The sequence below is a fragment of the Rhineura floridana genome, chromosome 2, assembly GCF_030035675.1.
Source record: "Rhineura floridana isolate rRhiFlo1 chromosome 2, rRhiFlo1.hap2, whole genome shotgun sequence".
NCBI lineage: Eukaryota > Metazoa > Chordata > Lepidosauria > Squamata > Rhineuridae > Rhineura > Rhineura floridana.
Window position 1 is genome coordinate 110350462 of NC_084481.1, and position 24616 is coordinate 110375077.

The following is a 24616-nucleotide window of genomic DNA, read 5'->3' on the forward strand; positions in this document are numbered from 1 at the left end:
ATTGCTGTGGACAAATAGAAAAAAAGCACTGCAGAAATGCAAGAAGCAGCTACTTTAAATGGGCTAGACTCGACACTTTCCCCACAGTTGACTCTTAAAATGTAAATGGTTTTATTTATTTATTTGATTTATATTCCAACCTTTCTCCCAGTAGGAGCCCACTTTTAGTGAGTGAAGGTATTTAGATCTGGTCTTGCACGCAGCAAAATGAGATGGTAAAATGGGACTTCACCACTTCAGATTGCAGTTAAGACATATCAGTTTGAAATTCCCTGCAAGCAGAGAAGTTGCACATCAGGGAGAGAAAGGATGGGATATAAATCGAATAAATAAATAAACAAAAATAAAGGATATAGCCCAGCTCCTTCCCTGCTATAATAGTTTTCTACTTAAAAAATATAGAAGAGATTTAAAAAAGTAATTACTATTTGCAACCTCTAAAGTCCATTCTACTAACTCATTATGCTGCATATGCTGACGCGGCCTCAATGGTTCTGAACCAGCCATCTTCCAACATTATGACTGTCCACCTATGTTTCTAGCCCACATGATGGGGAAAATAAGTTTAAAAAACAGGAATCTGAAAGGAAATTGCTTTGTGTTCACCGTCGACATGCAGATTTGGTTTGCATTTAACACAGTTCTGTGCCATCTACCTCAAGGCTTCATATTTTGATGTTCACTGACGAATTAGCCCAAGTTGAAATATTTTAAATTCCAAAATAACTGTTTTGCTGCAGGTGTGCCCCTTCATTTTGACACAAATTGAAGATAGGGCCTATTTATTTTACTACTGCAAACAGCAGATAAGTTACTAGCATAGTAGAACTGTTTGATTTAAAATATATAGGTACTATTCTCATCTTGGTTTATACAATCTGCTTGATGGTTGAGATAAATATATCACATTACCTCCTCTCATCAAGTATATAGCCCACATGCTGGCTAACAGACACACATTTATGAGGATGCAGAATGAGGCACATGTTTTTGTTACAAACAATCCCATCACAAAGGTTCAGTGTTATGTGCAGCTATAAAGCTTTCACATTTGTACATACATTGGACCAGTACGAGATACTGCCACATACATTTTGTGCCCCTTATTAACCTAAAATTCTATCAGCTTCTTACACAATTGTTATCCTTTGATAGCTGCCATTACGTCTTGAGAACATGATTATGTGGATTCATCTTTACTCTTCACAGAGCAATTAGAAGAGGCAGTATTGCAAGAGAGCTTTTTGTCCTGGACACCACTTATGCAGAGGTTTGTACCATCAGTGGATGAGAAACCACAGCTATTTAATAATGGACCTGATTTTTCCAAATGGTCTTCAAACAAATGCTTAAAAGGAACATGTTTTCAGTAAGGTTCAGAGTTACATAGTTTTACATAGGAAGAGCCTTGCTTGGTCAAACCAAGGATCTATCTAATTCTACATCTTTCTCAGAAAGCAACTAGCAAGATGCTTTCAATAAGCCCACAAGCAGGGCACAGTGCTTTTTGTCCTCCCAACAACTGGCATTCAATTTTTGTAATTTTTTAAAAATGCGGTTTATAAATATTTCAATAAATAAAAATAAGCACTGCTTCTGAACAGGTGAGGTTCTATACAGCTACACTGTCTGACGCCTTTTATGAGCTTAAACTAGAAAGAAATTTTATGAGGTATAGCTAGAATAACTGACATATGCTTAGAAATAATTTGGTACTGCTGCCATTTAAACAATTTAGTTTTGCTTTGAATTGTATTATGCTTTTATAATACGTAAGTTGATTTGGGCTAAGCTCCAAAAAAGAGTTCTCCACCCCTGCCATAAGGAAACTGTTCCATCACCTTAATCATTTTAGCTCCCCTTTTCTGTTTCTACTCCAGCTCTTCAATTTTTTTTTTGAGATGAGACTAAAACTACACGTTATTTATAAAACTTCCTGACATCAGGAAAAACTTCCTAACTGTTAGAGCCATACGACAATGGAACCAATTACCTAGAGAGGCAGTGGGCTCTCCGACACTGGAGGCATTGAAGAGGCAGCTGGACAGCCATCTGTCGGGAATGCTTTGATTTGGATTCCTGCATTGAGCAGGGGGTTGGACTCGATGGCCTTATAGGCCCCTTCAAACTCTACTATTCCATGATTCTATGAATCCTTTTTCTAATAATTCCTAACTGTAGCTGCACCTTGTTAACATTTTCCACCATGGCTTCAAAATCCCTTTCAGTATGTGTGTGGTTAGGAACGTTTTGCCCCACTGTGCATTACTTTCCCATGGGACTCCATTTTATTTTTATTTTTTATTATTATATTTATATCCCACCTTTCCTTCAAGAGCTCAAGGTGGCATACCAACATGGTTCTCTCTCCATCTTATCCTTACAACAACCTTGTGGGGTAGGTTAGGCTGAGAGACAGTAACTGGCCCAAGGTCACCCGGTGAGCTTCATGGACAAGCAGAGATTTGAACCCTGGTCTCCCAGGTCCTAGTTCAGCACTCTAACCACTACACAATGCTGGCTCTCTCATTTGCCATTTTCTTGCCTGTTCACCCAGTTAAGAGATATTCTTTTGGAGTTCACTGAAGCCCCATGAAGTTGAAGTGCTCTAAATAATTTGGCGTCATCTGGACACTTGGCTATATATTGCTCACTCAACACCAGATCATTTATGAAAAGTTAATAGCACTGGTCACAAAACAGATCCTTAGGGGACTTCTCTGTTTGCTTACTTCCACTGAAAGGTCAGTTCAATCCTGCTTTTTAACCAAAATCCATATTAAGACAATAGGCCAACCAAAATGTCACAAAATAGTGTGCAAGCTTTAGAGTTTCCTGGGAATCTTCATCAGGCTAAATGGTAAAAAATTGCAAAGGGGGGAGGAGAGGAAAAGCTGTTCATCAAGTAATCCACGTCTGCATCTGGTAAGTCTTAAAATGCCCATAACAATAAATTTAAGATAGCGTTAATGGGCTCATTTTTTTCCTGCTCAATGCAGAAGAATGGAAATTAGTTGGGTTACATATAGTAACTGATAAACAAAAAATACAACCTATGTGAAGTATGAAATCTATAAACGATGGAAAAACTGTCTTCATGGAACACCCAGGGCAACAATACATCTCCAGATATGCCATAACATTCAAGGAATGAAGGCAGCTTTGTTGTTTAGCAGAAAGATTATGATATGGAATGCTTCATCTGGTCACTCACCCAAATGCTAAAGACACCAGCCTTCCCCAACCCAGTGCCCTCCAGATGTTTTGGACTACAACTCCCACCATCCCCAACCAGTAGCTATGGTGGCTGGGGTTCATAAGAGTTGGTCTGACAATATTTGAGGAACCAAGGTTGAAGAACAGTGGCTTAGGGTGATGGGAGCTGTAGCTTACAACATCTGGAACACACCAGGTTGAAGCAGGCCGAACTACACTGTCATAGGTTTTTGCATTTTTATGCACCAACTCTGCAAACATAATGCACAGTTAGAGTATGGTTCACAAATCTGCCCCACAGTTTTAGATACATTGGGTTCCGGACTGTGTATCTGAACCACTAGCCAGACAGAACCCACAGTAGGCTAAATCCAGACTTAATCATATCTTTAAAATCAAACCCACTGAAATCAACCGGCACTGTTAGTCATGACTAACCCAAGTAGCATTCATTTCAGTCGCTCCCCTGTAAGTATGACTAAGTCTGGATTTAGCTTGATAACTGTAGGTTCTGATGTGCTAGTGATTCAGGTACACAGCCCTACTGGCTTTGATAGAGAGTTCAAAGGAAATGCTGATAGAAGAGGTGTTGAAACCAAAGAACTATAAGGTAACGGTGGCAGCAAATGACACAATTTTACTCAGTAACTAAATAAAATTATGTGGAAGCAAAGAGCACCAGAGGAAAAAAATGAAATATGATTTTTGTTGTTCTTATGTCCCTTCAAGTCGACTATGACTTACGGCAACCTTATGAATCAGTGACCTCCAATAGCATCTGTCGTGAACTACCCTGTTCAGATCTTGTAAGTTCAGGTCTGTGGCTTCCTTTATGGAATCATCTCGTTTGGCTTTCCTCTTTTTCTACTCCCTTCTGTTTTTCCCAGCATTATTCTCTTTTGTAGTGAATCATGTCTTCTCATGATGTGTCCAAAGTATGATAACCTCAGTTTCATCATTCTAGCTTCTAGCGATGGTTCTGGTTTAATTTGTTCGAACACCCAATTATTTGTTTTTTTCGTAGTCCATGGTATGAGCGAAGCTCTCCTCCAACACCACATTTTAAAAAAGTTTATTTTTCTCTTCTCCGCTTTTTTCACTGTCCAACTTTCACATCCATACATAGAGATGGGGAATACCATGGTCTGAATGATCCTGACTTTTGTGTTCAGTGATACATCTTTGCATCTGAGGACCTTTTTTAGTTCTCTTATAGCTGCCCTCCCCAGTCCTAGACTTCTTCTGATTTATATATATATCAATCCACAGCCACATTTATATGAATGATGTAATTCCACCACCGCAATCTGACAATGGCAGCATCTGTGCATCATAGTAAACCATACTTGATGGTTTACTGTGAACTCACAGATGGCTCCTGCTTCACTTCTCCCCTAGCATGAGCAACAAACCATAAACCCCAGCTGAGTGCTATATCTGAACTGGGAACGTGGTTTGTTTCATTCCAGACCAACCACAATGTGGACCCAAGTTTTACTCTTCACTTACCAAACATGGTTTGAGTGAAACAAATTATGATCCCAGGTTTGAATATAATATTAAATCAAGGGTCCTAGTTTGTAGCCCATACAAATGCTAGGGAGCAGCGAAGTTGGAGCAATAATTAATTGTTTACTATGATGCATGAACTGGACCAATGGCATCTTGAAGACACTTTCAGATATAAACATCAATCTCATTGCACAGACTGGTATGTACAGTTAATCAATTACATTCTACCAAGTTAATACAGAACAAACTACGGCTTGGGTTGTAGGAAACTGGATAGATTCACTTTGTTATACACATGCTGCTCTGCTCCAGGAGCAGTACGGACTAGACATTTTTGCCTATTTTACTATAAGCTTACTTGGTAAGTTGTTTACTGAACTTCCCTATTGTTTCACAGGGATTTTGTCTGAAAACAAACCTTTGGCACCATGAGGTCCCCTATCTACAAGAGCAATTGGCACTGACTATTTTGTTAGTCTAGGGAAAATGTGTTATAAGGAATGTACAGGCACCCAAGACAATCTATGGTGTGGCCGCATTTGGAATACTGTGTACAGTTCTGGTCGCCTCATCTCAAAAGGGATATTGTAGGGTTGGAAAAGGTTCAGAAGAGGGCAACCAGAATGATCCAAGGGGATGGAGTGACTCCCTTACGAGGAAAGGTTGCAGCATTTGGGGCTTTTTAGTTTAGAGAAAAGGCGGGTCAGAGGAGACATGATAGAAGTGTATAAAATTATGCATGGCATTGAGAAAATGGATAGAGAAAAGTTCTTCTCCCTCTCTCATAATACTAGAACTCATGGACATTCAAAGAAGCTGAATGTTGGAAGATTCAGGACAGACGGGAGGAAGTACTTCTTTACTCAGCGCATAGTTAAACTATGGAATTTGCTCCCAAAAGACGCAGTGATGGCCACCAGCTTGGATGGCTTTGAAGGAGGATTGGACAGATTCATGGAGGACGGGGCTGTCGGTGGCTGCTGGCCGTGATGGCTGTGCTCTGCCACCCTAGTCAGAGGCAGCATGCTTCTGAAAACCAGTTGCCGGAGGCCTCAGGAGGGGAGAGTGTTCTTGCACTTGGGTCCTGCTTGCGGGCTTCCCCCAGGCACCTGGTTGGCCACTGTGAGAACAGGATGCTGGACTAGATGGGCCACTGGCCTGATCCAGCAGGCTCTTCTTACGTTCTTATGTTCTTACAAACCAGCTGAAGTGAGTAATCCTTAGCAAGCAGAGAGTGCGAAGAGGCACACAGAAATGTGCAAAGGGATGTGAACAATGTATATTTATGTTCACACAGTTTGAAAACATTTCCTGTAGATAAATCTAAGGAAATGTTACCATGATGAACATTAAAATATACTACTAGGGAAAGACTTGCCTCCAATATGGGCTGAGTGAGCCCCAGCTGCTCAGCCCCATTCCAATGCAACATGTTGCCTAGTAGGTGCAGAGTGAAAGACAATACCAAAGATGGTCCACAGGCGGTCATGAGAGATCTATAAAGGCTGCAAAGAGTTTACCTCCTCTTGGGTTAGAATATTTATGCACTAAATGAGCCAGTATCAAACAGTGATCAAGGGTAGAGCAACCAACTTTAAAACCTATCTGCTCTTCCCCCAGGATGTTATTATCACTGATCCATGTTTTCAGTTTAAGACCTAAAAAGCTAGCGTATACATTCCCTATTACAGATAACAAACTGATAGGTCTATAATAACTTGAGTTGCTTATATAATTCAGTTTGTTGCTCGTTGTACCTTGTGTTACTAAGTAATCTTATTTTATAACTCCCAGCATTATGTTTTATATTTGTGGTCAGTTGACTGTAAATAAAGATTGATGATGATGAATACCAAAGATGGCCAAGAATGAGGACAGGAAATGCCACCTGAACAATCCTGGCACCACAGGGACACCATGTCATTTCTATTTCTGGTACCAGACTTGAATGTGATTTTTATTGTGAGTATCTTTTAAAAGCTGCTGTGGGTATCTTTTAAAAGCTGCATTTAAAAGCTGATTTCTCAGGGTTATAACGCAGGATATAAGTAATCTAAAACAAAGCAAGTAAAAATTTGTGGAACGCAAGGATGACCATATTAACCCATCACCATCAGTGAGTGAGTTCATGTAACAGTCAGTCCGAGGAGGTGAACCCTCTTCTGAAGGATAAATATTTTTCAACACAGTGCAACATGTCAGCTGAGCTCAATCAGTCTTCTTATTTCTGTTTTAAGTTCCCTAGAGGGGAGGAACAGTAGCAGGGCTGTCTTTAGTTGAAACTTGCCTAGTCCTGGCAGAAAAGCCATATAGGCATGCAAGCACGCTGAGCTGAAGATATTAAGTTTCTGTTTTGTGAGAGTGAAGGAGAAACAAAGTATTTTCCACATCCACTAACTTCAGCTTGATTCGCTCTCATTGAAAATGTGATTCTGCTCTGCCTGGTGTCCTTTTTGCACTCTTTCAGATTACACCTCACAGTAAAGATTATAATGATAACTTTTCATCTCTTAATTACTGTGTATATAATTTTCAGCACGTATAACGCCTTGCTAACAGCTTGCCAAAATTCAGTCCATTACTGAGTAAACTGAAAAGGCTATTGCCATAATACCTACATTTGAAACTGAACATCAGCTTGGTGGGCCTGACATTTTAAATGTTATTTTAAATGTCCTATCCAGTTCTGAGTTTTAGCTGGTGAGTTGGCCAGCAGGATAACGTTCCATTAGATTCAATTCAGTGTTGAACAGAAACTGAAGTATGCCTCTCTGCCTCATTCATAAACATACAGTAAAATTAAACCTATTTTGTTTCTGGACAAGCCACAGAAGATTTTAAAAATACTTTAGGAACGACCACAAGTAATTACAAGCATACAAATTACTGTGGAACATAGACACCTCAGTTGCAACTATTGTGATAATACAGCAAGATGTAAAACTTCACTTTTCACCCTCTTTCAGCATCTGCTACAAACTCAGTTCTCTAAGTGGAATTTCAACATTCCTTTCCAACTGATTCTACAGTAATGTAAACAGCAAGCATTTCTACACTGGGTAAATTCTTTCCATGTATCTACAAACAACCTGGCATTTTCCTATACACCCAGTGTTGGCAAGACTACAAAAACTAGGAACCAAGGGACAGATCCCCACCTTCTCTGCTCATACATTTAAGAAATCCCTCCATGGATACCGTATTAAAGAAGAGACCTACACAGCAGGCCACAAAATACAAGTAGTTTGGCATCGTTTTAAATATATATTTGTTTTACAATTCAAAACACGTTATTCTACTATAGGATCTTAAATTTCCTCCACAAAGTTTTGATTATGCTCTTTTCAACAAAAATTGTTCTGCCAATGCTAAAGTTTCTCTCAGAGAGCAACAATTTAAAATTGTTTTAATAATTAAAATAATTAAAAATAATGTTTTTAAATGACTTTATATTACTTTTTTTTAAAAGGTCAATAGTTTATGAGGAACATTCATGGACAAGAAGAGTTTCTCTTGTTAAACTTAAAGCTAAGAATCAGGCACCATATGCTCAGAGGCACATGTTACCAAATTCTTCCAAGCTACACAGGGAGTGGATTGGATTGTGAAAGACCAACCCAAATGGTGTTTGCATTTTGACAAATTTGTAGAGCGGTACAATCAGAGAGGAGGTCAGGTCTTCTGCTCCCCTGGTGCATTCACTATAGCTGCTCAATTTCCCTGCTTTTTAAAGTTTGATAGAAATATATCTTGGCTATAGGTACATCCTTAAACTGCAAGGTTTTTTTGCCTATTAGTGAATTAATGCAATAAACAAAAAGTATCTTAGCTGAATTTTGAAGTGCCTAAGTAAGGAAGGCTGAAATTGTTATAGCTAAGCTTAAAGCATTCAGATGAACATTGTACAACCACTTTTGTCTTCCAACAATAAGTAAGAGTTTGAGCTGGAAAGCAATCTCTCCTTGGGCTTAACATGGGTTACATTAAGGAATGATTTCATGCTTCATTTCCAGCTAACATGGAGCTATTTTATTTAAAGTCTTTTGTTAAGACCTGTCCTCCCACCCACAAGCAACAATTTGTATAAGATCTACAGAGTCAGACTGATGTATACTGTTATTCATCTCATTCTTCTCATATTCCAATATAAAGAAGTGGTTACCTTCAGCCCTTAATAAGGTTCAAAAATGCTGTCAGATTCTAAGTTGGACTTTTCTGAACTTGTAATGTTCAGAACTTGTCTGTTACACTAATAGAGCAATCCTATAATCTACTCAAAAGTAAATCCCATTGAGTTCAGTGGGTCTTTGTTGTTGCTGTTGTTGTTATGTGCCCTCAAGTTGACTAAGACTTATGACGACCCTATGAATCAGTGACCTCCAAGAGCATCTGTCATGAACTACCCTGTTCAGATCTTGTAAGTTCAGGTCTGTGGCTTCCTTTATGGAATCAATCCATTTTTGTATGGCCTTCCTCTTTTTTTACTCCTTTCTGGTTTTAGAAGCATTATTGTCTTTTCTAGTGAATCATGTCTTCTCATTATGTGTCCAAAGTATGATAACCTCAGTCTCATCATTCTAGCTTCTAGTGACAGTTCTGGTTTAATTTGTTTGAACACCCAATTATTTCTCTTTTTCACAGTCCATGGTATGTGCAAAGCTCTCCTCCAACACCATTGATGTGTTTCCAATGAGTTTCCAATGAGTTGATTTTCCCCTTCTCCACTTTTTTCACTGTCCAACTTTCACATCCATACATAGAGATTGGGAATACCATGGTCTGAATGATTCTGACTTTAGTGTTCAGTGATACATCTTTGCATTTGAGGACCTTTTCTAGTTCTCTCACAGCTGCCCTCCCCAGTCCTAGCCTTCTTCTGATTTCTTGACTATTGTCTCCATTTTGGTTAATGACTGTGCCGAGGTATTGATAATCCTTAACAAGTTCAATGTCCTCATTGTCAACTTTAAAGTTACATACATCCTCTGTTGTCATTACTTTAGACTTTTTGACGTTCAGCTGTAGTCCTGCTTTTGTGCTTTCCTCTTTAACTTTCATCAGCATTTGTTTCAAATCATGACTGGTTTCTGCCAGTAGTATGGTATCGACTGCATATCTTAAATTATTGGTATTTCTCCCTCCAATTTTCACACCACCTTCATCCTGGTCCAATCCCGCTTTCCGTATGATATGTTCTGCATACAGATTAAATAAATAGGGTGATAAAATACACCCCAGTCTCACACCCTTTCTGATGGGGAACCAATCGGTTTCTCCATACAGTTTCTCCTTACAGTAGCCTCCTGTCTACTGGAGGTTTCATATCAGGACAATCAGATGCTGTGGTACCCCCATTTCTTTTAAAGCATTCCATAGTTTTTCATGATCTACACAGTAAAAGGTTTTGCTGTAATCTGTAAAGCACAGGGTGATTTTCTTCTGAAATTCCTTGGTTCTTTCCAGCGGCGTCACTAGCGGGAATGCAGGGGGGTGCGGACCTTCAGAGCGCGCATGCATGCATGCATGCACTCACCACGCGCTCCAGGCTGGTGGTGGAAGGCTGTCCCGGCTTCACTGCCAGCGGGCGGGCGCCTGCTGTCGGTCTCGCCTGCCTGCCTCCGAGGAGGAGTTGGCTACACTGACCCGGAACGCTTCTCGGTTCCTTTGCCGGCCAACGGCGCGGGGCGGGACGGCTCTGGGTGTCACCCCCCTCAGGGTGTCACCTGGGTGCAGTCCACACCCCGGTAGTGACACCCCTGGTTCTTTCCATTATCCAACATATGTTTGCGATATGATCTCTGGTGCCTCTTCCCTTCTATTCTCATCTAAATGGGTATAGGATTGCAGCCTGAATATGGCTGCCAGAACTAGGAAGGATTTTGCAAGGCTTATATCACTTAATGGCACAAGGATGCATTGTGACCTACATGTTTGTAAAATGTCTTTTCTTTTGCATTTTTCTTACATCTATTATAATTATAGTTAGCATAGCAATCAATTTGACTTTACGTGAAAACACACACACAAAATATCAATATTGTTAAAGATCTATGTATCCTTTTTAGAGATGTAAAATTTCCAGAATTTTCTAGTCATGGGGGAGGGGAATTTTTTTTCCTCTATGGGGGGGAGAATTTTGGGGAAAATATGCAATACTTATTTTTTTATTATCCTTTACAGATTGAAAGTCAATTTGTTACTTTAGGAACATAAAATGTATTATATATAACTTGTTTTGCCCATAAAATAATCATGTTTGGTATATTAAAAGTACTGTTTATTGAGACAACAACAAACTGAAATTACTTTTTAAAATATTTGTTACAAATTGAGCAACAAGCTTGTGAACTGTAAGGAACCTAGCATCTATTTCGCCTTGACATTTTATGAGGAGCAGGCAAAAACAATCAAAACATAAGAAACATTCAACATTATATTTATTTTATTTATATCCTGCCCTTCCTCCCAAATGAGTCCAAGGTGGCGAACACACAAGCAATAAAACATCTAAACGCTTTTAAAAAATTACAACAAAAATTATTATGTATTATGGAAATTATTATGTCTTCTTCCAGTCCTCCACAGTGTCAAACAGACATAACGCACTTCCAAAGTAAGAGCTAAAAAAAGAGTGGGCAGGGAAACAATGAATACTACATGGAATTTAATCAGTTTCATTTTCTCTATCACTTTCTGCTTGTGTTGCTCTGTACTTCTCCCACTCCCAGTCCTTTGAGGCCTAGGCAAGAGTTTCACCAACCATGCCAACAAGAGGAAGCCCACAGGCAAAGGTGGCACTGAATCCTTCCCTCTCTTGTATCAATGGCAGTGCCTCCTAGAGGCAGAAATGCATCTTGCTCTTGCATTTGAGGGTTGTACTCAGTGTACAGGAATTGTAATGATCTGATACTGTAACATAGCCTTGCTTAAAAGTCTTCATTTTACTTGGTTTTTGAAATAAATTTGAGGGGAGTAAATATACACACACCTTGTCTTAAATATTTTACTCATTCTAAAAGTAAATATTTCATAATGCAAAATCTTTCAATTTTCTTTTTGGAAAAACAAAAAAGGCTTCAAAACAAAATGGAAAAGCTTTTTACAATTTTCCTGTTTTTTGCCTGGGCCTTCACATCTCTAATCTTATTATTCTGTGGCTATGCTACATAAAATCAGAAAACTGAACAGGGCACAACATTCATCATCCTGAACACTTCACATCCTTTTTTTAAGCATCTCTCATCCTTATAGGTGGGAAGATGGCTTAACAGTATATGAGCAATAACATCTTTGGACCAGGATTTCCCATGGTCATGGAGTGGCACTCTAGTATAGCATATAATTCTTTACCTTTTCCCTCATGAACACCGGAAGCAGAATTATGTGAAGTACACACACAGATCCACAAGTTCTTGTGTAATTTATACAGGTTGCATCATTGGGCTTTCCTTGGCACTGACTGGACAAGAGTTACTCTGGACCAAATTTTTTATCTTAAGCACAGAATACACATGTACTTTATCATGCACCAATCAGGTACTACATAAACTTTGCTTCAATGTTTCTGCCAGACAGACTTGAATAAATGTTGCCGTCCTGCCAACTTTTTGTCAAGACCTAATGAGGCAAGTACTACTTGATATATTTCTAATAAGAGGCAATCAGGTTTTATTTTGGAGAGATTAAGAGACACTCAACTCCAGCTGCAGACAATAATTTGCTCTCAAATGTTTTCCCTGCTAAGCTATTTTAGTCAAATGGAAAGTTGGAGAAAAGAACAGAACAAGACAAAAATAGTTCAGACAGTTCCCAAATTGCCTTTTGCCCAGTAGTCTCCAGCCCATTTTAAATACTGCTTAAACAAGTTTCTAGATGATGTCTTCTAGCACTATTTATAGAATAGTGCAAACTGTGATTAAGGAGTTATTTTGCCTAAACTTATAAAAATTGAACTTGGATCCATTAGAGATAAAACTGGTCCAGTCCTTAAACAAAGTATTGTTCAGAGCTAGTTTTAAAGTATATAGAATATTACACAACTGACTTGTTTATAAAGAGAAGAGGAACTTATAGTAAAAAGATTTAATTTTTCTCTAGCAGCTAATACAAATTTGGTGCATTAAATTACTATAGAATTGACAGTAATGAACAAATAAGACCTTCAGCAGAAGGACTGACAGTTTTGTTACATTCAGCCTAACAATTCATGGAGGCAATTCAAGGAAGCAGAAGCTGTACCCTTTTAAAAAAAAGGTTTGGAGTTCTCAGGGTGAAAGAAATGTCAGTGTGCATATTTAGGCTCAACAGGGCTTCTGATCAGGGTGGGGGGGGCTTTAGGGATCTACATACTTTCTGGCACCTCATCCATGGCAACTAATCTGATAGTACCTATTCACAATCCTTATTTAACCTTTCTACATGTACTCTTAATGAACTTAAATTCTAGAACAGATCTATGTGCACAACTGAGTAAATATATGGGATGGTAACTTGCATGATGTAACTTATACCAAGTGCAGAATTTGGGCTGTAACAGAATAAAATACAGATCTTTAATGCAGAGCACGCAGTCAAATCAATATTTTATAAACTTAGATCAGATTACACAACAACATTTTTGTTCTATCGCTAGAAGTTGCAAGGCAGTTAAAGAATATAAGGGAGAACCATGGTCAGAAAATGTCCCAGTATTGTTTGTCCTTGCTTTACATATGTTGTTGTTGTTATGTGCCTTCAAGTCGATTACGACTTATGGCGACCCTATGGATCAGTGACTCCAAGAGCATCTGTCGTGAACCACCCTGTTCCAATCTTGTAAGTTCAGGTCTGTAGCTTCCTTTATGGAATCAATCCATCTCTTGTTTGGCCTTCCTCTTTTTCTACTGCCTGCTGTTTTTCCCAGCATTATTGTCTTTTCTAGTGAATCCTGTCTTCTCATGATGTGTTCAAATTTTGATAACCCCAGTTTCATCATTTTAGCTTCTAATGACAGTTCTGGTTTAATTTGTTCTAACACCCAATTATTTGTCTTTTTCGCAGTCCATGGTTATGCACAAAGCTCTCCTCCAACACCACATTTCAAAGGAGTTGATTTTTCTCTTATCCACTTTTTTCACTGTCCAACTTTCACATCCATACATAGAGATTTGGAATACCATGGTCTGAATGATCCTGACTTTGGTGTTCAGTGATATGTCTTTGCATTTGGGGACCTTTTCTAGTTCTCTCACAGGTGCCCTCCCCAGTCCTAGCCTTCTGATTTCTTGACTATTGTCTCCATTTTGGTTAATGACTGTGCCAAGGTATTGATAATACCTCCTTCATCTTGGTCCAATCCCGCTTTCCGTAGGATATGTTCTGCATATAGATTAAACAAATTGGGTGATAAAATGTACCCCTGTCTCACACCCTTTCCGATTCGGAACCAGTCGGTTTCTCCATATTCTGTCCTTACAGTAGCCTCTTGTCCAGAGTATAGGTTGCGCATCAGGACAATCAGATGCTGTGGCACCCCCATTTCTTTTAAAGCATTCCACAGCTTTACATATACATTAACTCAAACACAAAGGATCATGGTTTGGTGAATGTGATTTTTGCAATCTTCTTGGCATATCTTTCTATCACTTTACTTGCCCCCCCCACACACACACTTTAATCTATCATTTTTATTTACCCTTCATGAGCAGCCTCTGCTACTCGTTCCTTCATGTCCCATTTCTATTCATCCATTTCAGACATAGCCCATTTGCTCTAATAGAGCTATTAAATTCCAGTATCAATCAATCCTGCTCACTGAGAATAATTACATGCAGAGAGGTATTGCAAAGAGATGTGGAAAGATCTAATTGGGCATTTCCTTTCTTGTTGGCATCTTAGGTGAGTATCTGAATACATAAAGAGTAACTATTTAAATGTGAGGTTTTTTAAATGGGTTCCAATGTTTGTTTGAAAAGTCAAAAGAACTGAAGAAATTACCTTCAACTTCTATTTGATTTCATCAAGCTTCTTGCCCAGGGCTACATAATCTGCAAAACCCACAAAATTCTGCACCAAAGCTAAGTACATACCATGGGTTGTATTCAACTAGCTCCCACTAAGAGTAGACCCAATGAAATGAACCAGTTAGTTATGTCTATTAACTTTTAATGGATCTACTTTGAGTAGGACTAGCATTGAATACCACTCAAAACCTTTAAAGCACATTCAAAGCACCCCTCAAAGAATCCTGGGAATTGCAGTTTGTCAAGGATGCTGGGAACTGTAGCTCTGTGACGGGTAAAGTACAGTTCATAGGATTCAGGGGTGTGTGATGTGCTTTGAATACGCTTTACAAGGCATGGTGTGTATGCAGACTATGTCAGAGCAAATTCTGTGACAAGGAAAGCTTAATTCTGGGACTTGAATAAACAATACCAATTAAGCAAGTCAGAAAGATCTTTTGCTCTGTCAAATTTATTCTGTTTGTGCTTAACATGAAGAGAATCAAGTGCCTATATGCCACTGAAGCCTTGCCCCTGGCTACTGGAAGTCTCATTCAGAAACACCCTCTGGCTTCTGAAATTACCAGCCATATGTTTTCACATGCATATTCACAACTAAGGGTGGAAAGCTTGGGTTGTTCTTGTCATTGCTTCACAAAAGCAGATATTCTTCAAAAGTTGGATCAAGACTTTTCTGTGCTTCTGCAGAAATGCAGCACACACACGGCCCTGTTTTTGTCCTCCTGCATAGCACATACCTGGGGCCTGTCCTTTCCCAAGTTTATCATATTATTTTGCACCACAGAGTACCAACTGCCCCACATATGTTCAACTTTGCATTTTTCATTGGGGACAAGGAAGAAAACAAAACCTCAATCTGTAACATACCTAAAGTGACTTGCTCAAGGTTATATAAGTGCACAGGCACACCATTTAGAAGAGTCCTGTAGTCAATAATGATAAAATAACTGCACTGTGACATCACTTTTTCCTTCTTGGTTAATTGCAGTTTGATTCAGCAAACGATGGCAGCCTACACTGTCAGGCAAGCCGCAACTCCATCCCAAAATGTAGTAATTATATTTAACTCAGAGTGATGAATTCACACTCATGCACCATCCCATTAGTGTTTTACTCATAAGGTATGTTGCCATGACTAATTGGCAAGTTCAGAGTTTTCTTCATAAACCAAGTCAAGTACACGTTACTTACCAGAACACATATTTTAAATATATATTTATCCTCACGGACACAGATAAATATATATCCATGTTCTTTTCATGATAGTAGACTGTAGGAAGGGGAGAAGAGAGAGCACTAAGAAAGCTTCTAGAAACCAAACATTATCCATGACATAGAGGTCTGCATATTCACATTTGCAAGCCACAGAAAGCTACCATTATGCATTTATTTAGAACCATTTACAAACAAGTTTAGCAAAACTTTCACAGCCAGTCATGTAAGATTTTCTATAGGTCTTATAATCTGCCCCTCAGAGGCACTGAACAAAGAAAGCGACAGGTTGGAATAGGAAAAGGAAAGAGAGTAGCAGTATTGTGCTGTAACATTTAAAATAACTATAACTTTGAAGGGCTCTGATAGCTCTTTTTTTTTAAAGCAAACATCTAATTTTATGCACAGAACCTCAGATATTAATAATTCTTTACCAGCTAATGCATTTTAAGAAATCTGGAGCTATACCTAGTCTTGTCCTCTCTTTGATGACTCACAAAACCTAAGCTTAATAGTCACCTTCATACCATGGACTGATATCAGACTACACACTAAACCACAAGAAAGAAAGTGGGGGATAATATTCTGGCTGAAAAGCTGCCCCAAAAGTTTGACCAAAACAAGCTGTGACAGAGTAATAAACTCCCTCAGTGGATACCAATCTTTAATAACTTTATTTAATAATTCATTCAAACTTCAGTGTTTATGTTTGATCTAAATAAGAACTACTCCAGCTGAAAGGTATTTTGTATTTTATGTTTGTGGTACAGTTTCTTGGAAGTCACAACGAGCAAATATGTTTTCCAATCATAAAACTGCCCTACCCCACAGCTCAGTTATTCCCTTTATGAATCATGACATGGTGCTTTTAACATGCTTTACAATGTCATTCTTCCTTGTCTAACCAAATTCTTATGTACAAACTCTGTACCAACAGCCTGATTAAATTTTGTGACTTAACACATTTATGAATAATCTAATACAACAGATCTAACAGGCAAAATGACTTGTAACTAATTGTCTGCATTTTCACTAAAAAAAAAGACACCCACTGTGTTCAATGGGGCTTGTTCCAAAGATAAGTGTGCATAACCTTACTTAAATAACTCCACCACAAAACACCACAATCAACATGCATGCATGAAGTTTATTTTTCTCAGCTGAAGCTCAGTAACATTTGGAACAAAGGTGTTCAGGCACAGGTGTGCATGAAGATAAGTTCCACACATTTTGGTCTTTTGATTCTGAATTTTAAAACAGTAAACATAGAAGCCAGAGAAACTGGGACAAAACCAAGCCACAAACTTCTGTCATCTTTCCTGAAATCAAGCCTAAGTTCACTGAAGTCCTAACTCTGTATTGGTCTAGTTAACATGATCAACTGCAACCTTGTCCCATTTAAAACCAATGGGAGTTTTGTCACTGATGTCTATCAGGGCTGGGTTGCATCCCAGGTGAATTAAAAGCCATAACAAGTTCCAGAATGAGAATGTGACATATGTTTTCTCTTTCCTCCCTCACATCAAGAAGATTTTGTAAAGAAGTTGTTACCTTAATACTTTGCCCACTGCCTGCAGAACCATTTTGCAGCTTAATCCAGTTTTGGGTGTTTGAGAAAGTACAGGTCTTTCGCCGCTGAGGTTACAATGATCCCCAACCATGTTAGAGAGAGACAGAAAGAAAGAGAAAGTGAAGGGGAAAGGGGGAAATTGGAAACTGCCAGTACAGACTGTCGAGGCTTTACTAGTTCTCTCTCCTTCCCTCCTCAAAAAACTAGTTCAACCACATTCACAGAGTTTACACAGCTTACTTCGCTCTAACCCTCCCTCCCCTTCTTCCCTCGGCCAATGAAGGAGCAGCAAAGGAAACAGAAAAAAACCTGGGCTGGAAAAGACAAACAGCTGCTCCTTTTTACAAACCCTAAGTAAAAGCCAAGCCTGAGGAGCCAGTGCCAATAAGGAAGCATTTGAATTGGCCTTTTCAGACTGGCGCCGGCTGTGCAACAGGACAAGAGAAGTAGTGTGGGGGATAAGCAAGCTTTTTTCAAGCACCCTGTTACAGAGATACTGCAAGAACAGAGGGAGAGGAAAGAGCTCTTTTACATTTCAATTCCTGTGATCAGTGGAGTATTAAACACAGCAGCCCATCTCCAACATAGCTTCACTTTACACACATATTATTTATTTCTTACATTCATATCCCACCTGTCCTCCATGGAGCTCAAGACACTGCACATGGACCTTCCCACTTGATCTTCACAACAACCCTGTAGGGTGGGTTGGGCTAAGAGGCAATGACTGGCCCAAGGTCACCCTGTGAGCTTCATGGCTGAATGGAGATTTAAACCCTGGTATCCCAGATCATAGTCCAACACTCTAACTATTACATTACACTGGCTCCAGACAAGCGTCACCAGACATGAACTCAGTGCAAAATTATATTATTCTATAACTACTAAAATTCTATGAGTGAAAACAAATATGTTCAAAAGATGTATCAAAGCAGGCAATAGTTTTGACAAAATATTCACAGCAAGTACTTTATTTCAAACTAATTGTGAATATTCCCTTGAACAGTGATGTATATATCAGTAATCTAAATGTGATGAGAAGCAGGTTATAGCGATGCGCGCGCACATCCCTCCTCCATAACAAATGTCCATCATAATTCATGACTGAAAAGCCCAATCTCATATTGAAGTTAATAACTAAGCTGAAATAAATCCAGTTTAACTTGGAATTCATTTTGCATTTTTAGAACCATGTCCATCTCACACAGAGATTACATTCATCCAGAAGGTATAGTGCCCTGACAGTACTTGCCAAATTCTCCAGCACTATAAGAAGTCTATTAAAGGCTTAGCTGATGTATGCAGCTCAGCATGGAATTCACTCTTCCTTGATTACTAATGGTGGTAAGTGAACAGTGGCACCCTATAAACATTTAAGTAATCTACATAAACGGGGGGGGGAGGGAGGCAGTAGTTTGCAGATATCAGCACAAACACACATCCTTCTCAAATACCAAGGGTGTATTTGTACTGGCACATAACTGGTTCACTGCAAAAGCCAATGTTAAAACTGTGCCTCTACAGCAGGGAATATGTCAAGTGAGAAGTTAGTTACCACTAGGTCTCTCAATTTCAGGCATATTTGGGCAGAACATCTTTCAAATGTTATTCACAACATGGACATACTGGATAGTCACTCCCCTCATCCCCAGCAGTCTAAAAAAGAAACAAGTAAGGGGAAACTAATAAAAGTTTAATGGAACTGTGAATTCTGGTCCAGAAAAATTGTCAATGTTGAGCAAGCATGGGATTCTCATCAAGACTATAAATTAAGGCAGCCCAAATCTAGTTCTTCTATGGAGGGAATCTGAATACAGATTGTTCATGTTAAGGGGTCAGAAAGCATACTTTTCAAAATTTATTGTTCCTTCTGTTACACTTAACACATATGATAAAGTAATGTTCTTTCTCATTCTCTTTCAAATGAAGCCAAGGAGACAAATAGATGATGTGCCTCTAATGTTAGCAATAGAACAAGTGACAAAATTCTTATTTTTTACTTTGTGAGGTCTTATCTACTCTAATTACAATTAGGGGGCACATTTCCATGAAGAGAGATTTCATATATTGAAGGTGCAATCTTTTCAATGAGCTTATCAAGTAGGTGCCTTTTTGAAGGCTGTAGTACGAACAAACAATCTTCACATCTAAGGAAGGAGGATAACAACATCCACCGACTTTAAGAGCATATTTGAAGTAATACTTTATTCTCCATGAGCTGATGGCTGCTTCTGGAAGGTTAATATAGTAGTATTGTTTTCACAACCTACTTGTTAGGTTCTGGTACATCATTTCCCACTCAAAAATCTTGAGCTTATCCTTTTGCTCCTGTAGAGTAGAAAGCTCTACAAATTGTTGCTGCATCCTGAAGTGAAGGTACTTTTCCTGTGGCTAAGGAAAGGAAATACTACCACAGCATTCACTTCTAAGAGACAGGTACTGGCAATAGTACAATTGCTAAAAGCTCATGAAAATATTCAAGCGAAATCAGTGTTAAACATTAAATAAGTGTAAGCATGAGCACCATTTTGTGTCAACAGCAGGAATACTGTTGGAAATTTATGCATGCTGGAAATCCCCTTGCTCAACCATTTACACACAGAAATCTCATGTATTAAGTTGATGGAAAGCTTCCCAGACAGCTTAAATGCACTGCTAGACCATGTATAGGAGGAATTGTGTTTAATTTCATTCCCATCAACAGTAATGATCTATTCAACACCAAGTGTACTTACTAGGAAATATTAATAAGGAACAACACTTTGAGAGTTTACAAAACCACTTTATTTTTATGACCACAAAAAGAAGCAAATAAATAGCTAACTGAGCAACAGTTTGCAATGAAGTATTCAGTAGGCACCACAGAGAATATTAATATTATGAGGCTTGGAGGAAAACCCTTAAAAATATATTCTACCTTAAAATTAGACTGAACAGCGTTCATTTTTCTGATTAAAAATTCAGGGCAGCATTTATAAGACAAACAAAAGTCTGCAGGGTTTAATTGTAAAGCCCATTTAACTGAAATTGCAGTCTATTCATACTGTGTGTCCCTGCCTAACAGAATGAATGTCTCAACACTGCTAATTGCCCTTTTCTTTTTTTACTTCACTGTGCTTGTACTACTGCCCAACCAAAGAGGCATGCTAAATATTTTAGTGTGTGTTCTGAAACTGCTGAAAGAACATTCTCACTTGAACTTCTCCTTGGGGCTTTCACTGAAAAAATAGTTGCAGGCTTCACCTTGCAGCAAGTAAAAAGGAGAAACTTTTCATAAAGAATTACTGAGAGAGTTGTCAGTCCTGTCAAAAGATTGAAGCATGCTGAACAAAAGTCTGAAGGTGCTGAAGACCATTTTTTTGTCGAGGCTACTATATTTGGCTTTGGGTAATATATTCCTTCCCCTGCTTGAGGAATTCTGAGTCACAATTCAGGAGACCTGAGTCTCCTGTTTCCTGTCTGACAAGTTCTTGAGGCCACCTATGGCACTTCATCCCAACCAGATCAATTTTTTTTAAGTGTGCAAAAGGTATTCAAGTCATCTTCCAATCCCTAAATCATATTTTGCAGGTCATATATATCTTGCAACCAGAAATTTCAACTCTGTGCCAAAAAACTAGTTATGGGCTCCATCTTTTTATTCTCTATAAAATTTGGGTTTGCAAAGGATCTGGAAATTTTGAACAAGGATGAGAAAGGCAGGGGACAGGAAGGGAAATACATGGACATTGTGATTAGGCAGCCAGTTGGATCACTGGAGTGTGTGACAAAAGAAATAGAATATATTTCTAACCTACTCCCCCTCAAACATTTAAAAACACATATTTTATTGTTATGTTTAAGTAAACTGCTTAGAGATCAAGCCTGACAAAAAGCAATATACTAGAATTCCAAACAAACAAAAATAAGAACACAGCAATGGGATTTCCTACAACTTTTTCCTATATGTACAGAAACATGTATGAAGCATCACTTAATAAACCACTCTTTAGAACTGGTTAACTGAAATTCTTTCCTTACTCCTGTGTAATACAAGAAAGGTACCTGGAAGTGTGTGGATTAGAATAAAAACTGTTCTGAAGTAGTTTCAGTCAATAATGTATTTTTCAAACTTTAATGTTTATTAAATTTAAAATATTTCTATACCTAAATACTAAGATGGTCTACAATAAAACAATTCAATACAAAAACAATATAAAAACAATTCAACATTCAACCAAAGCAATCATAAAAGACCACCACATAGCAATTACAGGAATTATCCAGGAACTGCCCAGCTGGTATCAAAGGCCAGGGAAACCTTGAATAAATTGATATGAAAAGATCTATCTTCAACAACCAGTGGAAGTTCATCTCAGCAGGTGCCTTCCATATCTCAATTTTGAATTTTTGTTCTTTAACACAAGCTAACTGGGTGACTTTGAGCCAGTCACTGTCTCTCAGTCTAACCTACTGCACATAGTTATTGCGAGGATAAAGTTGGGAAGGGGAGAACCAGGGCCAGCGCCAGGCATGCCAGGGCCCTTGGGCACCAGCTTGCCTGGGGTCCCGGCGCATGCATGCACATGCGCACCCCACCTACCTGTCTCTCCTGTCAGTCCAAGATGGGACTGAGGTTAATGGCAACCCTGCGCGTGCAGCCGCAAAAGACAGGAGAGGCAGGTAGGTGGAGCCAGCGAATGGGCAGGCAGCTGGGAAGCTCTCTCCCTGCGATCCATGGCAGTACTCTGCCATGGATCGCCGAAGAGGAGCGCTACTCCTCCCCCCATCCTATCAAGGGGCCCCACTACTCCTTCCCCACCCTATTGAGGGGTCCCAGGGGCCCTCAGCCAGGGCCCAACCTGGCCACACTTTAGCGCCAGCCCTGAGGAGAACCATGTTTGTATGCCACCTTGAGCTCCTTGGAGGAAAGGTGGGCTATAAATGTAATAATAAATAAATTCTCAGACTAAAAGAAACAGGACAAATCCACTTCTATTCTTATGAGAGTCTACTTACTAAAGAGAGCATATGGAGTGCAACAGCAATACAAGACTATCTTGCTTTCAAATTAACATCTTCTCAGAATCAAGGATTGATGGAGAACAAGAGACAAGTTAATCTAGTTCTTCATTAATGTAACAGACTCTTCCCACAATTCAAGTGCAGCTCTTGCAAAGGACTGAGGAAACACAGAGAGCAGTTCCTGGGTGGCTTGTCACTTATTATGCAGATTTCTTTTCAGGCTCTGCCCACTCAGACACAGTTTGTTCATATTCCTATCCCCACAGCCAGACAAAATGCCAGAAAGAGGGAGGGGGAATTATTTTGATCCATTACTACTGGTGCATAACCCTTGTTCTTTGTTTGCTTATAAAGAAATTCTAAAGGAATTGTACTACAGAGTACTCCTGGCCAAAAAGTTGTAGAATGCTCATTTTAACCCCCTATAACATTTAGCACATTGTTGCTGGTGTAGTTTTAATTCTAATCTGCTCTGTCTGTGAAATTGAAATGCACTGTTCTGCCAAACCATGGAACCCATCTAATAGGAAAGCACTGATCCCCCCCCCCCCGAACTCTAATCTTGGGTCCCAGGTTTTACACAGTTGCCAAGTGCAAAGAGAGCTCTCCAAAGTTCAATGAATGCAGCAACTGCTCATTTCACATAACGTTTAACAAGTCATGTTTTCACAGTTGTGTCAAAATCAAACAAAACTGATATAGAAAATGGATGAGGATCATATATCTAACTTGCATCAAGGGGAGGTTTATTACATTTTTTCTGGTTTGCATAACTGGATGTTGTGCTCTGTAAAAGGGTGACAATACTAAGTATTTGAAGTTGTACTACTGCAGCAAAACTAAAAAGTTTTCCATCTGATCTCTCTCTTCATACACACAGGGAGTGTATGAATGTACTCCTTTTCCTCAGGAAGTGCCTCCATAGAAAGATGGAAACAGGCATGGTAAAACATACACAAACATTACAGATGAAGCAAGCTTGTAGATACAACTAAACTCTTCAGTTTTCTTCAACATAACCTTCAGCCAACTCCATGAAACCCCCTTATCTTTAAAAACCAAAGTTCAAAGGCTTGGCATGACAGCTTTTATAAGGTTTGGTGATATTTATACATGATTTCCCCTAAAACCCTCCCACACATGCCTACCCTGACCCCCTAAGATCACCTTTAAAGGCCCTTCTCTAGGTGCTCCTACCGAATTACTACATTTAAATCCTGTCTTTCCTTCAAGAAGCTCAAGGCATATATTAATCTCTCTCTCTCCACTTTATCTTCACAACCACCTTGTGAGGTAGGTTAGACTGAGAGATAGCAACTGACACACCAACACCCTGTGAATTCACACTGTGTGGGAATGTGAACCTGGTCTCCCTGGCTGTAGTCCAACACTCCAATCACTACAGCTGTCATGATACCTGTTGAGAACTCCTGGCAAAGTGAGTAGAAGGAAGAGGCTGGGATCCACGGGGGGCAGTGATCTACAACAGGAGGGGGTTAAAACCAGAGAAGATTTCGGTAGTCTAGCCAGTGACAGCCCTGCCCAAGGCACCACCTGTGATAGATTAGATGGAGGTTGAAGGTGACCCTTCCATCTCCATGACTTGCTCTGCCTCCAAAGCTGCCTCCCACTCCAATCTCAGGATGGGAGGAGACTGGAGAAGAAGAGGTCGGGGCATCTCCTTCCCCATTACCAAACATGTGCTATCAGCTGCACAGGGGTGAACAGACGGTGAGTGAGCTCAGTCTGTCTACAGGAGTGCCCATTTGCTGTTCCAGTCCTGATCTGAGAAACAGCAAGTAGTGAGCCTGCCCCGAGACTATGTAAGTGGTCTTGGGGCATGTCAAATTACTAAACAATATCTTAGCTTGAGTAGCCATGCCGTGTAGAGATCTAGAGGCCTGTATAGTATGTAACCTAATCTGTATACAGCTCTAGAATTAACGTTCATGTTAAAAATAATGGAGAAAAGCACATCTGTGATCTTGAATCTGATTCTGAGGGACTAAGCCAGGACAATACCACTGTAACTGATGTAATGAGATTAAATGATGCTACTAGGGACATTTTCTTTGGTGGAGGCTTGGCTGTGGAATGCTCC

General features: G+C 39.3%; 1 protein-coding gene across 2 annotated transcripts in view; it reads right to left on the minus strand.

The window, feature by feature from the left end:
- MOB2 (MOB kinase activator 2) overlaps nt 1–24616 on the minus strand; it is a 174914-nt gene that overhangs the window by 46276 nt on the left and 104022 nt on the right. The window contains exon 1 of one of the 2 annotated variants that reach the window (XM_061610116.1): nt 17493–17772. The exons of the other annotated variant lie outside the window; for it this stretch is intronic. Coding sequence (XP_061466100.1) covers nt 17493–17602 — 110 coding nt within the window. The 5' untranslated portion in view covers nt 17603–17772. Of the gene's footprint in view, nt 1–17492; nt 17773–24616 lie in introns of those variants that run through there. 2 annotated transcript variants of the gene reach the window in all.